Source organism: Bombus fervidus, chromosome 10, assembly GCF_041682495.2.
Source record: "Bombus fervidus isolate BK054 chromosome 10, iyBomFerv1, whole genome shotgun sequence".
Classification (NCBI taxonomy): Eukaryota; Metazoa; Arthropoda; class Insecta; order Hymenoptera; family Apidae; genus Bombus; species Bombus fervidus.
Genome location: NC_091526.1, coordinates 9,194,243 through 9,209,405, shown reverse-complemented (window position 1 = coordinate 9,209,405; position 15,163 = coordinate 9,194,243). Strand labels below are relative to the sequence as shown.

The 15,163-nt window shown below is 36.0% G+C and overlaps 2 protein-coding genes across 14 annotated transcripts in view; both read left to right on the top strand.

Annotated features, from left to right (window-relative positions):
- The window catches only part of 5-ht1 (serotonin receptor), a 158,425-nt gene extending 150,295 nt beyond the window's left edge, over positions 1-8,130 (top strand). For all 11 annotated transcript variants that reach the window (XM_072012106.1, XM_072012105.1, XM_072012100.1 and 8 more), the window contains 4 exons: positions 2,337-2,480; positions 3,596-3,751; positions 4,552-4,712; positions 5,831-8,130. In XM_072012106.1, coding sequence (XP_071868207.1) covers positions 2,337-2,480; positions 3,596-3,751; positions 4,552-4,712; positions 5,831-6,317 — 948 coding nt within the window. In that variant the 3' untranslated portion in view covers positions 6,318-8,130. The remainder of the gene's footprint in view (positions 1-2,336; positions 2,481-3,595; positions 3,752-4,551; positions 4,713-5,830) is intronic.
- Positions 8,131-9,929: 1,799 nt separating this feature from the next.
- Positions 9,930-14,935, top strand: LOC139991740 (neprilysin-1). Of its 3 annotated transcripts, none has more exons than XM_072012077.1 (18): positions 9,932-10,098; positions 10,209-10,300; positions 10,379-10,540; positions 10,597-10,680; positions 11,177-11,385; positions 11,445-11,666; positions 11,741-11,833; positions 11,896-12,037; positions 12,113-12,224; positions 13,097-13,190; positions 13,308-13,484; positions 13,553-13,653; positions 13,759-13,817; positions 13,904-13,955; positions 14,028-14,095; positions 14,167-14,306; positions 14,408-14,575; positions 14,666-14,935. In XM_072012077.1, the coding sequence occupies exons 1-18, from the start codon at positions 10,079-10,081 to the stop codon at positions 14,846-14,848; spliced, it is 2,178 nt and encodes a 725-aa protein (XP_071868178.1). In that variant the 5' UTR covers positions 9,932-10,078; the 3' UTR covers positions 14,849-14,935. The 3 variants fall into 3 exon arrangements, with proteins under 3 accessions (XP_071868180.1, XP_071868178.1, XP_071868179.1); XM_072012078.1 differs by having other exon boundaries at positions 9,934-10,098; positions 10,198-10,300; XM_072012079.1 differs by lacking the exon at positions 13,308-13,484 and having other exon boundaries at positions 9,930-10,098.
- The last annotated feature ends 228 nt before the right edge of the window (positions 14,936-15,163 follow it).

Sequence of the window (15,163 nt, the reverse complement as noted above, 5' to 3'; positions counted from 1 at the left end):
TTATGTGTTAATGATTGCTTTTAAACATTCAAGATAAACACGTTGCGCCAATCTCGCGAATATACACATATAACTGTCTGAATGTTTTATTTAGCGTATTCGGTTAGAAACCACGTCCATAGAACGTACATGTTCCATTAAAGTTGGTATTTTCGCAATGGTGCTCTTCCCCGTATTTTTTCCCCCCGCTGTTCTTTATTTTCTTTTTCTAGTCGAACGGGATACGAAGAAAAACAGACACGCGTGTAATTTTTTGCACTTTTATAGAACGCGGAAGGTGAATAGCGGATATAACGAAATTGAGGGAAAGTTTTCGAGTTTGTAACGAGACGCGTGTTATTTAGTATCGACAGTTTCAGTGTTTGCGCGTGTGACAAATTGGAAATGAGCGCTCAACGTAGTTCGCGCTTGTCACCGATAAAAGCGGCAGAATTTTCATGTCCATGGAATACCATTGAAGACTACGATAGCTGCTTCTACGTAGAGTTTGCCTGGTAGTTGCTGAGAATTTCTGCAGCCAAGGGTCCACCACTGCAGTAATTTTCATTATGTCGCCTGTTATTACTGTAGTTTCGCGTCGCAGCAAACTGATATTACAATTCCAAGCCGTCGAGATCCTTCTCTGTTTTTGTTAGACATATTTTCTCCTATAAGAGACGTTGTAATTAGACTCCTCCATCAAATGCAACGAAATGATGCTCCGGCAAAACTGGAATGACATCCCGTTAATGACTTTACGTTCGTTTTGAATATTATTCGAGAAACAGGCTAATTCATACGGAGGCAGCTAGCAGATGATTAGCTAGATGAGACGCAGCGAAAGAGAACAGATTCCGTCTCGGTAATAAAAGCGAAAAATCAATTCCTCGCGCATCTACCTAGGAAACAAATGGAAATTTTACCTACGGTCGCGGACTTTGAACAACCACATGGAAAATTGTAAAGAATGTACGTTTTAATAATCCTAAAGCGAAGAAGACATCCTTGTTAGCATATCCTTTTACTTCCGTGTACATTTTTATAGTTTGCCGAATATTAATATTAGAAAATATTTTATGACTGAGACGAGAATGTTACATATCGTTACTGTGCAAGTAATTGAATAAATTGTTTGAAAATTATCTTCCTCCTGTCATTAAGGAAAATGACACTCTGATATAACGGATTTTCATTTCAGTTCCATTTCTTCAGTCGCTCTGATAAATGCATCTATGAATTTGCAATACGCTAACCGTTCCCAGTCTTCCTAACAATTAATTAAAGAACAAAATGAGTATTTCATGTCGCTAGCACCTTCTCCATTCATAACGTCCACAGCTGCGCTTCTTAAAACTTTTCCATTCGTGACCCCTGTTTTAGCCGTGAAAATTTTACACAACTCTAATTTATCGGTTATATACATGAAAATAATAAAATAAATACAAATACAAATAAAACATTAATCGATAATAAATGAAAGAAGTTGATTTTAAATAATTCATTGTTACATTTATAATTCGATCACTTATTGCCGCTTATTAGGACAAAATTAAATTTTTATATATTAATATTTATTATTTATTTTTATTTATTTATATTGACGAGACAGATGTGCTTGTTTACTCTTTTATAAAGAATTAAATTCGCACTAAATATTTCACATGACACAGCATCTACGATGTTTTTCATAGTTAATCGATATTTCGAGTTTACAATCGTCATTTTGCAATAGATAAGTACTATGTACATTTCATTAATTTTTGCCTATCGGTTTCGAATTAATATTGATTTACACATATTTCTCGTTCACACTCTAATTCAATCTCGATGTGTACAGGTAATAGATACCTATAAAAAGTTAGAAGCGTGTTTAAGACCATTTTTGAAACTGCTGGGAATTCTGTGCTGCTTCCCAGCTGAAATCCACATAAACGATTTCTTCAAAAGCTGATGTTTTATACTTAATGTCAATTAATAACTCGATAAATTTTCCTTAATCCTTTAACTGTAGACGGTTGACATTTTGCATAGCGATTGCAAAATTGCGTCCCATAATTTAAGAAACTCTAATCTAGAGGGTGAGACAAATTCTTACTCGTTCGTTTCTTATTATACATATCGTAAGAACATAAATCTCCATAAACGCGTACAGTCTACTTATGATAATGAATTTACTTATCCTTCAAATAACACAGCTTGAATAAAACATAATACGTATGGTACGATGTCGATGACACGTGACAATGAACTTGTCCAGGCCGACCCTTAGGATTCTCATTCACGTGGTGATCGATCGAACGACATCACGACGACACATCGACGTATACCCCTTTAACAGATAATTCTGTTTATTGCAGATAAACTCGGGATGGTCGTTGGGGCCTGAGCTTTGCGACATGTGGACCAGCAGCGACGTCCTCTGCTGCACTGCCTCGATATTGCATCTGGTGGCTATCGCGGTCGACAGATATTGGGCAGTCACCGATCTCAATTATATACAGGTTAATTAACACTGTCGCGGTCTGCAGGTAGTTCGTGAGACTAGAACGGTAACGAATGACGAACTTACGTCACGATCGCGTGGACCCTGGAGGGATGACAGTATCGAGAAGGAGATTAGGATATGCTGGGACGTGGAAACGCTCGTGTATATTGATCGTAGAATGCGACTCGATAATCGAGCTCGGTGTCCTGCTTCCCTTTGTACGACCAGAGATCATTAAAACGGAGGATGTAATTAGTAGGATTATTGCATGTACGCTCATAGAATGTTTGGTCCGTTTTTACACGAAAACATTGCATTGTTTCGTGCGCCGTATCGTGAAATAACGCGTGATTTTTTCTATAGTAAAATTGCCGGAGAAATTGGAAATTTGAGTCGTTATACCCGGATAACGTTCAGTTAGATGTGGAACCGCGATTTTCAAACGATTAAGAATTTTTTATATTTGATCAAAACCAACCGACCAATTTTTCTTTACATTGTCTATTAAATTGAATATATTTTTAACGTATCTTTTTTAATTAGTCCGTATGTAATAATCTTAATTTCAATTGTTTTGGTAACGTACAGTTTGAATTTCAATTAGTTTATCCGTACCGTAAGATGATAATCGTCGGTATAGTGCGCGATAAAACAACCTTTACGCAGCTTATCCACGCGTTATGATCCGAGGGTTAAATTTCTACATGGAAATTCTGTTTGAGAATCGACGAGTATATCGAAATTTCCTACTCGTATCTAGTAATCAATCCACCGTCCTATCCCTAACAGTCAATAGTTAATCGAATCTGAATCCCACGATATCCCATCGCATGTTGGAGATAGTTGCTGCTATGGAATCCGAGATTTATGATCGCGTGATATTGTTGCAATCGAGTAAGCTGATTATCTCGAACCAATGAGATGAAAACGTTTCAGGCCACTTTGAAAACGGTTTTACTATTTTAATCATGCAAGTATCATGGATATGCAACCTTCTTTGGCCTTGATCTGAATATTAATTTCGAACGGGTCATTATAAAAATATTTTGAAGAGAAAAGGGAATCCTCGAGTTACGAGGACTCGTCAATTCTCGAGTGTGATAGCCGGTGAAAGAATTTCTTTACTTTCAGGCAAGGAATCCACGGCGGATCGGTATGTTGATCGTCGCCGTCTGGTTGGTGTCCTTAGGAATCTCGTTGGCGCCTCAACTTGGCTGGAAGGATCCTGATTATTTGGACCGTATAGCGGATGGGACGTGTCTCGTGTCGCAGGACCCTGCATACCAGGTACCTGCTCCTTGATAAATCAGAATCTTCCTCGAGTTATTTCGAAATTACATCTCTATACCTTTATTAATCCGTTATAAGTCGAATCTGGTGACAGCGGTTTACAAATTAATTTTTTTTTTTTCGTCGCGTATAAGGTTCAATTGTCTTTCTACTGAATTCAGAAATAAAAATCACACACGAAACACACGACAAGTGTATCTTTGTTGATTTTCTGACGTTTATGTCATTTGCTAGGTAAACAGGAGTATAATACGAAATGCTAGAAGAAGGACTATTTGCCAGATAGTCGAAGAATTTGATAGATACGATGTTTATTTAGGAAACAAATGAAAAATTGATTTCGTAGGGAGCGAAATATTTTTGAAAATATGTTGGAAATATCGAGCAAGGTGACAGAAACACATATTATATACAAGGATGAAATGAAAAGAAAGTTTCGATATAGAATTTGTTGGCAACATATTGAATTCTAAAATTACTCTTCCATAAATAATAAAAACTCTGCGTGATTGAAAAAAAATCTGATCACAGATTGGAATTCAGCGAAAAAAATACACGAAGACCAATACAAATATTCACTGTGACAAACACCAGTGTTTGTTAACCGGAGTAATCTTCCTGTGAAATTGAAATTCATTCAATTGAAACTCGTTACGTAACGATATTACTCGCCCGTTATTGCATAACGATATCATTTTCTTTTTTTTTTTTTTTTTTTTAAGAAAAGTATGATCTTTCCTATATATATATAAGAAATACCATTCGATTATGTGAAATTTTCTTAAATATATTTGCAGATTTTTGCCACTTGCACCACTTTCTACCTGCCGCTGCTCGTTATTCTATTCCTGTACTGGAGGATATTTCAAGCGGCACGAAAGCGAATCAGAAAGAGACCAGGAACTATCGTGCAACCACCTCGTGAAAGAAGAGGCATCCTTAGACTCGTCACAAGAAGGTTCCGCTTCTCCCCCACGAATCTGAATAGATACACGGTTGCGAGACTCGTTAACGGCGTGCCTTAACTATCCTTCCCCATTCGTGATTTTCACGAGGCCGGTTTCTTGCGCGCCACAGACTAATTACGTTGCTGAATCGCTGAGAATACTTATACGTAACAGCTTGTTAACGTTACATTGCATTACGTAGCATTTCTAGCAGAAATCTTGTTAAACGTACGCTGTTGCTCATAAATGTGTGGACACTTTGGTCGATTTGCATAAAAGATACTTGAACGTGATAGCAAAACGTATGAATTAATGAGAAACTTAGGATTCCAGTGAAACATTTACTATGTTCTTGGAGAATCGATAAATTCATTGAACTATTAGAACGTCAAACTAATAAATTTCATTTTCTGGATATCGTTTAATTTTAGTAATGGAACAAAGTGAATGGGGTGGGATTTTTCAGAAACCAAACGATTAATCTCGAAATGCGTCGATACATCGCACGAAATACAAATTCATTGAAAAACTTATCGATATTTATATTAAAGTTGAATATATAATTTATCGAAGCATTATTGCTTTTTAAATATTACTGTCAGGATTATAGTCTATCAATTTGAACGAAACTTATGCATCTTATGTAAGTATAGTCTGACAACCAAATGAATCGATAACTCTTTAAAAACAACAAAATTGCTCCATAACGTTTGACACTTGCAAATACCAATCCTTTCATTGCGCGTTAATATTTAGCATAATTATTTAGCTACACTTTATACTTTGCGACAGCTTCAACAGATAATCCACATGATTTACAAATGTCATAGAATTACGGCCATTCGTAATTTTATAACTAGATTACGTATATTCTACCGCAAATAGCCAAATGTCCATATACTTTTAAGCAAACATAGAATATTTCTATCAAGCCAATACTGCAGAATCGATTTTAATTCTCATTCGATTAACACAGGCGTATTGCTAATTTTCTAATGAAATTTACGTTCTATGAAACACAATGGAACATCCCTGTGCTTTTGTATGACAGTATAAAATATCTCTATCCACCTAAGGAGGTCAAAAATAATTTTAATTGCAGCTTGATTAAAACTGATGTACATTTCAGACCGAGGGAGGAGTCAACAGCGTTCACCATAACAAGATCCACGCCGGACCATTCGTCGATCTCGCCGGAGAAGTCGTCGTCGTACAACGGCGCGAATGCGACGCAGTCGACCACCGTTACACCGTCAACGGTGTCAACGACAACGACCACCACGACGACCACCGTCACCAATCCTTCTAGCAGCCATTCGACCTCCTCGAGCAAGAGAACACGCGAGACGATCGAGTCGAAACGCGAGAGGAAAGCTGCGAAAACGCTGGCGATAATCACCGGGGCGTTCGTCGCGTGTTGGTTGCCTTTCTTCTTGGTCGCGTTGCTTCGTGCCACGTGCGAGGCCTGCGAGCCACCGGAGCTAATAGCGAGCGTCTTCCTGTGGCTGGGCTACTTCAACAGCACCCTGAACCCTGTGATATACACGGTATTTTCACCAGAGTTCAGGCAAGCCTTCAAGAGGATGCTTTGCGGTGGTTCCAGGATAATTCGCTGACAGTGGATTTAAATTCGATGAAAAATGAAACGCGACAAGAGAATGAGCAGTGTGCGAGTGAGTGAAATTGAACAGATGCATGGATGAATGATGAACGATCATCTTGTACATAAAACAGTTATTATTAATTCCTTCCTCTCCTTTGGAATAGTTCAAGTGCTACGTTCAAATGCCGTATCATACATAGGCAAACCTTAGAGATACCGTAGAGATTTGTCCCCTGAAAGATTCCGTTGGAACGACGAGTTTAACGGCCATTTGGATGCTGATCGAGGTTAACACTTTCGCTGCTATTGACGTATATTGTGTGTCGATTTAATTATCTAAGGATTAGCGATCCCGTTGACGCACATGATACGTCGTTCTGATTATTTCACAGTAGGAGGCTCTACTGGCGCAACTGTTGAGCTTTCGCGTGTTATAGAATGACCTAAAAAGACTAGAGGGAAGCGTGGAATAAAGAAATAATTGTTACTCAAGATAAAGAAGGACGCTTTCGATGAACAAAAATTTGCAACTCCAGAAATGGACAAGTAATATTTAAATACATAGCAGCGAATGTGTTCAAAATTTACACTTAGTCGACGTTGCCCGGAAAAGTTTCCCGTGCAACGACGCGATTTTTAGAAACTAAAAGACATTGTACGTGGCCGATTCGACGGCTGTTTCTATCGAAACGACTGTTTCTAATATAACGCTGCATCTGACGCGAAGAATCCCGTCTTTGAAATAGCTCTGTATTCCTCGGATATGTCTAACGATAAAATAAAGATACTTTATCTACTAACGTTTAATTAACGACTGGAAGGACCGCCAAAATACTTTCGAACAGAATGGGGCGGATCAAAAGCGGAGAAACGAGAGAGCGATTGAAATCTCGGATTGGTGGATTACCAGTGACCCAGTTGACGCCTTTACGATAGTTCCGATCGATTATTTCAAGATTTCAATGAAGGTAACGTCGTTTGAATAGAATTGTCTAGTAACTCATGCTTTACGATTAACGTACGATGAAACAGGAAAATTTCATTCGATTTACTGTAATTCCTAGTTCCACAGAAATTGCTGGTGATTTAATTAGACGACACGTCAACGATCTATTATGCGATCGTATGTAAATTAGAACTATCGTATATTTACCGAGGCACGTCGAGAGGAAAGGTAATTAAAATCGATTAATTTCTCCTGATTGCTCGAATCGTTCGAAATATTGGCGTCACGAATAACGTAACGAAATACGCAACAACTATCGCGTACATATGTATAAACGTTCATTTTTTTCGTTGCTGCTCACAAAATCGTTCTGAGATCGTCTTAAAAAAAAAACAAAAAAAAAATGATATCGATTAAAGATAACATAGAGTTAGGTCATCGACAATGAAAATAGATGGTCGATTTCTCTTCATCAAAAAAGAAAAAAGAAGTAAAAAAAAAAATGGTATCGTAGTTTCCACTGATGTTCCATTGAATTCGTGAATCAGAACGACGCGTTAACGTCGTCCTGTTGTAAATACTATGGCGTTTCTATAGCAAATAATCTTCCTTCCCTAAGGTATTTAAATGAATCGGTGATAAAGAAAAAGGCGGCCAGGTCGATCAGCTTGCGCCAGCTAGTTCGCATCGTTGTTCTCGAGTAGCAGGTGATCGAAATTTTGCGCTTCCGTGTCGCGTTCGATTGCTCGCGATTTCGATTTGACGCGGGACACGTCGGAAGAGACCGTCTTCCACGCTCTGTTAATGTTCCACGATCGTGCATACAGATCTGAATCGTGTTTTCTTCGAAGAAGCAAACACATTTTATAAGCTGCTTGATTTTTAAAAAATCTTTCATCGAATAATTGGTTCCTTCCTTCTTTCCAATTTCTTTGATATCTCAGTCGTAATTTTTAATAATTCACTGCAGCTTTAGCTTTAATCAAATTTTTTATTAAACGCCTCTTCCTTTCCTTCTGGATATTTTCATTCATATTTCGATCGATCGCGCTCTTTGTGTAATTCTTTGCACCTTTAATTTCATCCTTAATATGTTTAAACGTTTATGCGATTTTCCAATGAATAAGTTTTCCTTTCTTCCTGAATATTTGCGTTAATATTAAATTATAACATATATTCGTCTCGTTCTCTCCGTATGGTGATATAATAAGAACGGGACGAATCAATGTTTCGTTTGATTCTACATTCTATTCTTGATTTTTATAGATCTCTGTCCTTTCAGTCTTTTATCGTAATTTTATAGCACAACGTTTTACCGAACACTTTTCCCTTCTCTGAATATTTATTACAATATTTCAATTGACTCTGCATCTGTTTATTTTAATTCCATGCACTCTTTGCTTTTCCCTTCCATTTCAACGACCTAATTATTCTACTTATTTTTACATCATTTTTCTTTTATCAAGTTCCCAAAATCTTATATCCAGACACGTAAAGTGACAAGCTACGTGTTCGTAAATCGTCAGAAGATTGTATCAACGATCGTCCAATAACGCCTTACTATGTACGAATGCATACTCTATTTACTAGCAAGTTATATCAGCGTTCGATGGTAGATCCTTCGAACTCTGTAGAGCAATGCGAAGATCGAAATAAAATAAGAAACAGCGAGATGAACGAAGAAACCGTATACTAAGCGACTGTAGTACAGAAATGTGTACTATTTGTCCAGCGATTTAATTAGCTTAAGATTGCGCCCTTTTTCGATGATGCAATATTAAAATAAACGAGGTCGAGGAGAAGTCCCATGGTGTTCGAATGTGGCGTAAAAACGTAGGAAACATACATACGTTTTAAAAAAGAGAGGCGAGGAAACACGAGACGAGAAACGAAAAAAATACCAGAACGTTTACAACGATGCTTCGTATGTATATTATTTCTTTGCAATCACTGATGTAAATAAATGCAACAGTTTGAAAAACCGTTGGCTAAATCGTTTGGCTGACGTCAACTAGATAGTCCGTTCTTTGCTTCCTATCAGCTTGTCCGCTTTCTTTCTCTCTCTCTCTCTCTTTTTTTGTTATTTTCTTAAAAAAGAAAGCTGTTTATCAACCGCGTTGTTGCATCGTGAGAAAACGAGAGAAAATTTCCACTCGGGCTTTATCAGAGGTTCTTGTTCGTCGACGTGAGAATTTTTGTTGATTTAACGAATGAATTGTTCGGCGGTTACCATGCTGTATTTCACCGTCGAACATACTGATGAGCGATAATTATTAGCGGCGACACATCGATCGAATAATATAGCGGATGTTCCCTCTCGTAATTGGACGATATGTCTTTATTATTTTCGACGACAGTGGAACGTCACCAAAGCAAACAGAATCTGGTGAAACATTACAGTCGCGATATATGCAGAAATGTTCGAGTCACTGGCCAGGAAATACTGATACTATTACTCCTAATCAGCAATTCGCTATATTGACAATCGATGTTTCGTTTAAAAGCTGACAGAGGCGCTAAACGTTTTTGAAATATCTTTTTAGAGACAACCGATAGACAGAAATTAAATACGTTGTGTATGATTTGATTTTCTGATAATATGAGAAGAAATTATTTTCGAAATTTTGTCTGGCAACGAATTGCACGACGACAAATGTACGGGGAAATGTCGATGCAAAAATCATTCGAATGACCGATTAATAGAGATATCGTATAACGCCTCCGTGATACAAAATTATTATCGGCTATTTGGCTCTGTAATAAACGCTGGAAATTCAGATTCGATAATTAGTGTCGTCGTGAACATTAACGGTATTATTTCGCAGACGATGTTGCTTGAAATTTGCCTGTACGTGACAATTCAATTTATTTTCCTTTTTATTCAAATTATTTCATTTCAATTATACTATTACGACAATTATGTAGAATCAGACAAAATCATTCTCAGTTGTTATACAGATTCTCTTTGATAATTTTCATCGATGCAAGAGCGACCGACGTAACAAACGATGGACGTTCCGTGTGCTTAACTGAGGAGTGTAAAAAATTCGGTAAAGTTTTATTCAAAATAGAAAACAGCTGGGAGAAAATAATAAGGAAACGTTTTCTTTGACGATCGTATAAAACAGCTACGAGGATACTAACGAACATGAACGCATCCGCTGATCCCTGCGTGGACTTCTATGAATATGCATGCGGCAACTGGCCAACGATACATTCGCTTCCACTTGGAGAGAATTCCTGGCAATTGCGGGCCATTTCTGACAGCGAGAACAAAAGAAGAATCGACGGTAAGTTTCACCCGTTTCGTAAATTCCCTTTGGGGATAACGAACAGAATTTTGCAGAAATGATGAAGATGGAGTTACGAGGCGACGAAATCACACCGGTAAAGCTTGCGAAACAATGGTACAAAACTTGTATGGACACAGGTAGTGATCTAATTAAATTACTAATCTATAAACGATTGGACACTACGCGATAGACAATAATTAATTCGAAATTAGTACTGGAATTATTGATGACTTAAATATAAAATACCAGAGAAATTGAAATGAAAGCTAATTGAAGAAATGCATAAAAAATACAAAATACATAAATGTTAACGTTTTGAAAATTTATGAAATTTCTATGGAAAAATGGGAAATTATAAGACTTGTAAGTTATAAAATTTCTATCCAAAGTAGAAATTGTTGTAAATTTTCTAAAGTTATAAAACATCTACAAGATATTAAGATTTAATGAAAGTTATAATAATTATCCATAAAATTCCTATAAAAATGTAGACATCGCTAATTTCGACTGTTCCGGTACGTTTGCCCTGGTCTTATAGGATATTATACTTTAACGATTGGAAATGTTAAATTTCATTATAAAGAAATTATCCATGAAATTTTTATCGGTTCGATAATTTTCCACTGTTCGTAGAGGAAATGAACAAGCGAGGTATGGAACCGATACTCTTCATATTGAATGAAATCGGTGGATGGCCGATAATAATAGGAAAAAACAAGTGGAACGACGATGAACAGAAATGGCAGAATATCGACGATTATTATGCTCATTTGAGAGGATCTAATTTGTTGCATGATGTCCGAGTAACGGCGTATGGTGATACCAAAGAGGAGACTGTGGTTGTGAGTAATCGATTCTATTCGCACGTAACAATTTTGGAAATTCCTTCAAACATTTCTAGTTAGACGTTCCCAACATGCCACCGTATTCGTGGATGCTCGAAGAATTTTTCGCAGCTGATAACGAGACACTTACAGTCACTGATAAAAGAGATTGTAGTTATTGGAACTACATTGTGAAGATAATTTCGAAAACAGCTGAGGCTGGAGGATTTAATATAACAAGGAGCCAGTTAGAAGAGGAAATTGAAGATATATTTAATTTCGAATGGAAATTGTTGAAGGTTTCATTAATTTAAAAAACAGTTATTTTACTATGGACTCTGTCACCAACTAAAATTATAACAACAATTTACAGATAAGTAGTATGGTAAATGATTATGTAAATATGACTGTGGCAGGCTTCCAAAAATGGTACGATAATTTAAAGCCACGTACACAGAAATCTATGGTAAATATTTTATTTTTAATGGTTTTCGGTGAGTCGTTAATTGACAAAAGTATTTCTTACAGGTAAATTGGATAGACAAGATAATGGACATTTTTAATGAATCGGGTATCAATATCTCTGAAGACACGATGTTAAAAGTAACCTCACCTGATTATTACGAGAAATTAATTCCCTTACTCGATGATACTCCAAGCAGAACCATAGGTAAAATCATAATGATTTAAGACGAATATAATTGTTCACAATATTTGTTCAATGCATTTATTATTTGTCAAACAGTGAATTATCTTCATTGGAGCTTCGTTTCATCGATGATCACAGAGACTACCGACGAAATGAGAGAATTGGATGAGAAAATGACTGGAAATGATTCAAACGCGCAACAAAACAGGTTCGTATAACAGATTATAGAACTTTTATAAAATAGAATCAATATAGAAGACAATGTAGAGTTGAAGTATTGATCGAAATGAATTGCAATTGACTTATGCTGAATAGACTACGAATGTTTATAAATTTGTGTGAAATTTAATTCTTTCAAGAGCAAACCTTTTTTAGCTTGTAAGAGAAACTAATTTGTGTTAATTATTAATAATAGATATACGTGTAATAGGGTGGTTTTGTTTTATAGAAAAGAAGAAATTTTAATGCACGTAATACATTAAAAGTTGAGAGTAGTTTCACTCCAAATTTGTTTATCATATTAAATATATCAATTAATAATTTACTAAAGTATACGTAGCGTGGAAAGATTAAAAGTTCAGGAATGCACGGAACGTACATAATGTACGCTGGTGTATAAAATAAACACGGTGCAGTGCTCTTTATAATATTCCGTGAGTGAAACAAACTTCTCTCTACGTTCTGTAATTATAATTTTTCTACGTTTTTTTATAGGAATTTCATAACTGAAAAACTTCTAAATTCGGAATTTTTCATAGAAATTTTGTAATTTACAAATTTACAAATTCCCGATTTCTTGTATGAATTTTAACAACTTGTTTCTTCGATTGTATGAAGTTGCATAAGCGTTCGTAGTCCAACGACATGGAATCTAGAAAGCACTGAATAATCAGAAAACATCTCGCGTTAAATTTGAAGCATCTGTGGAAAGTAGAACAGCGACTCGAGTAAAATACGAATATGGCGCAATTAAGATTATGACGTGCACGTATGTAGCGGCACGTGGCGCTGATTTAATTTAAATTAGCCATTCGAATTACCTGGTTGCGGGTGGCGCGATTATTTTCGAATTATTCGTAGGTCGGACTGGTGCATCAAGAAGATGGAATTAACGAAAGTCGTAGCGCACATGGAATACGCAAGAAGATATTTCTCCGACGACATGATAGAAACGGTAAAATTCTCGTACCATTTACATGGACAGAATAAGGGTGCAAATTAAGAATTATGTTATAAGTTAGACCGACAGATTAAATTATACAGATAAGACTTTTGTTTTCTGATAAACCAGGCATTGAATGCGTTGGATGACATAGAAGAGGAAATGAAGATAGAAATTAAAGAATCGAATTGGGCGAACAAGGAGATAAAAGATTTGGCTTTGAGAAGAATTAAGTTTATAAAAAAAAATATTGGTTACCCGGATTGGTATAATAACGCTACTATCATGGAAAATTATTCTGCAAATGTTTGTCAATCTTTTATTCATAATAATCTTGAGAATAGAAAGTTTCATGGTTTAACTTTAATTTACAGCTTACAATGGGACCGAGGTATTTTGAAAATGCATTGGAGGTTCAGAGATATTATAAATTAAAGGAATTGCGCCTTTTGAAGCATAAAGATATAGCGGAACCGTAAATATTCGTATTTAAAATTAATTTAATCTGAACTTATAATTTACATTAATTATATATTGTTATAATCTAATGTTTAGCATTTATTTGTCTTTTTATTTATAGATGGATTATCGATCCTTTGACTCTCAATGCAATTTATTTGAGCCAGTCGAATTCGATTAGTAAGTGCCATTTATTTTGCTATATTTATATATTAAACACACGTAATATATCAAGCCGCTAAGGTTTGATTTTTCTAATTGTACAGCTGTACCCTTGGCGAATTTACAGGAACCATTTTTCAGCAAGAACCAACCAAAGTACGTCAAAAAATTTCCCTTTAAATTCTCATTCGGTCACTGAATCTTTAATTACGATATCTTTTCCTTCAGTACGATTAATTACGCGTTGACTGGGTTTTTATTAGCTCACGAATTGCATCATCCATTTGACGAGCTAAGTAAGTAGCTCTATTTCGTCAAAATTTATATCATTTTTATGACTGTTTCATTAACTTACAGATATTTTCAGGGCGTCTTTTCAATGAACGTGGCGAGGAAATAAACTGGCCAGATGAAATGACGAAGCAATACTATAAAAGTGCTCAGTGTTTCGTTGATCAGTACGATAACTATACTTTGGATGGGACATCGTCTGGTCCAAGAGTCAAGGTAATAATTTATCTCATTCACGACGGTATCGTTGCGATAAATATTTATCAAGAATTGTATAATCAAACATAAATATTACTGATATGTCAATTATCGAACAGAATTATGGCAATCAGACTTTCGACGAAAATATGCCAGATACCATGGGATTAAAAACTGTGTTTAAAGCGTACAAACGAAGAGAAATAATAAACGGCAAGCCAGAATCAACACTGCCCGGCTTGGAAATGTTCAACAATGATCAAATTTTCTTTCTATCGTCTGCCAATGTACGCATTTTAATAAAAAATAAAACCTTTCTTCGGTGTATTTTATGCTTTAGTTTGCTTTTCATTTGATTTTTCTTCTTTTTCTTTAAGTTATGGTGTGAAACCAGAGATTCCCAAACGTTAGTCACAGATGCCAAATTAGACATACATAGTATTGGACGATTAAGATGCATAGGAGCTCTTTCGAACAACGAGGATTTCACAGCTACATTTTCCTGTCCTTTGGGCAGCCCTATGAGTCCCAAGAAGAAGTGTAACATATGGAAGATATAGTAGGTACATTTCAATTAAATGTTCAATTCAATCATTCGATTCAATTCAACATGCTATTGCAGCAATAAAATAGAGAAATGGAACGAAGTGAAAAATGTGCGTCTATTTTCCTCTTTGTGTTCTCAAATCGGCTGTTAATTATATGTTATCAGACGTAGATAGTGCGATAGATACAACTATTACAAATCTTATATAATCTTATACTAATATAATACGATGATAACGCTAAAAATTGATAACGCAATGGAAATAGTAACGCACGAGAGACTTCGTAACGAAAAAGTAAAGGCGCAAGACCCACTGATGATATTCGTA

Bases quoted from the DNA above. Each gene is read 5' to 3' on its own strand.
- LOC139991740 (XM_072012077.1), top strand. From the start codon at position 10,079: ATGTTGCTTGAAATTTGCCT. The intron at 13,818-13,903 runs GTAAGTGCCATT...CTAATTGTACAG, and splicing joins GAGCCAGTCGAATTCGATTA to CTGTACCCTTGGCGAATTTA. The intron at 14,096-14,166 runs GTAAGTAGCTCT...AGATATTTTCAG, and splicing joins TCATCCATTTGACGAGCTAA to GGCGTCTTTTCAATGAACGT.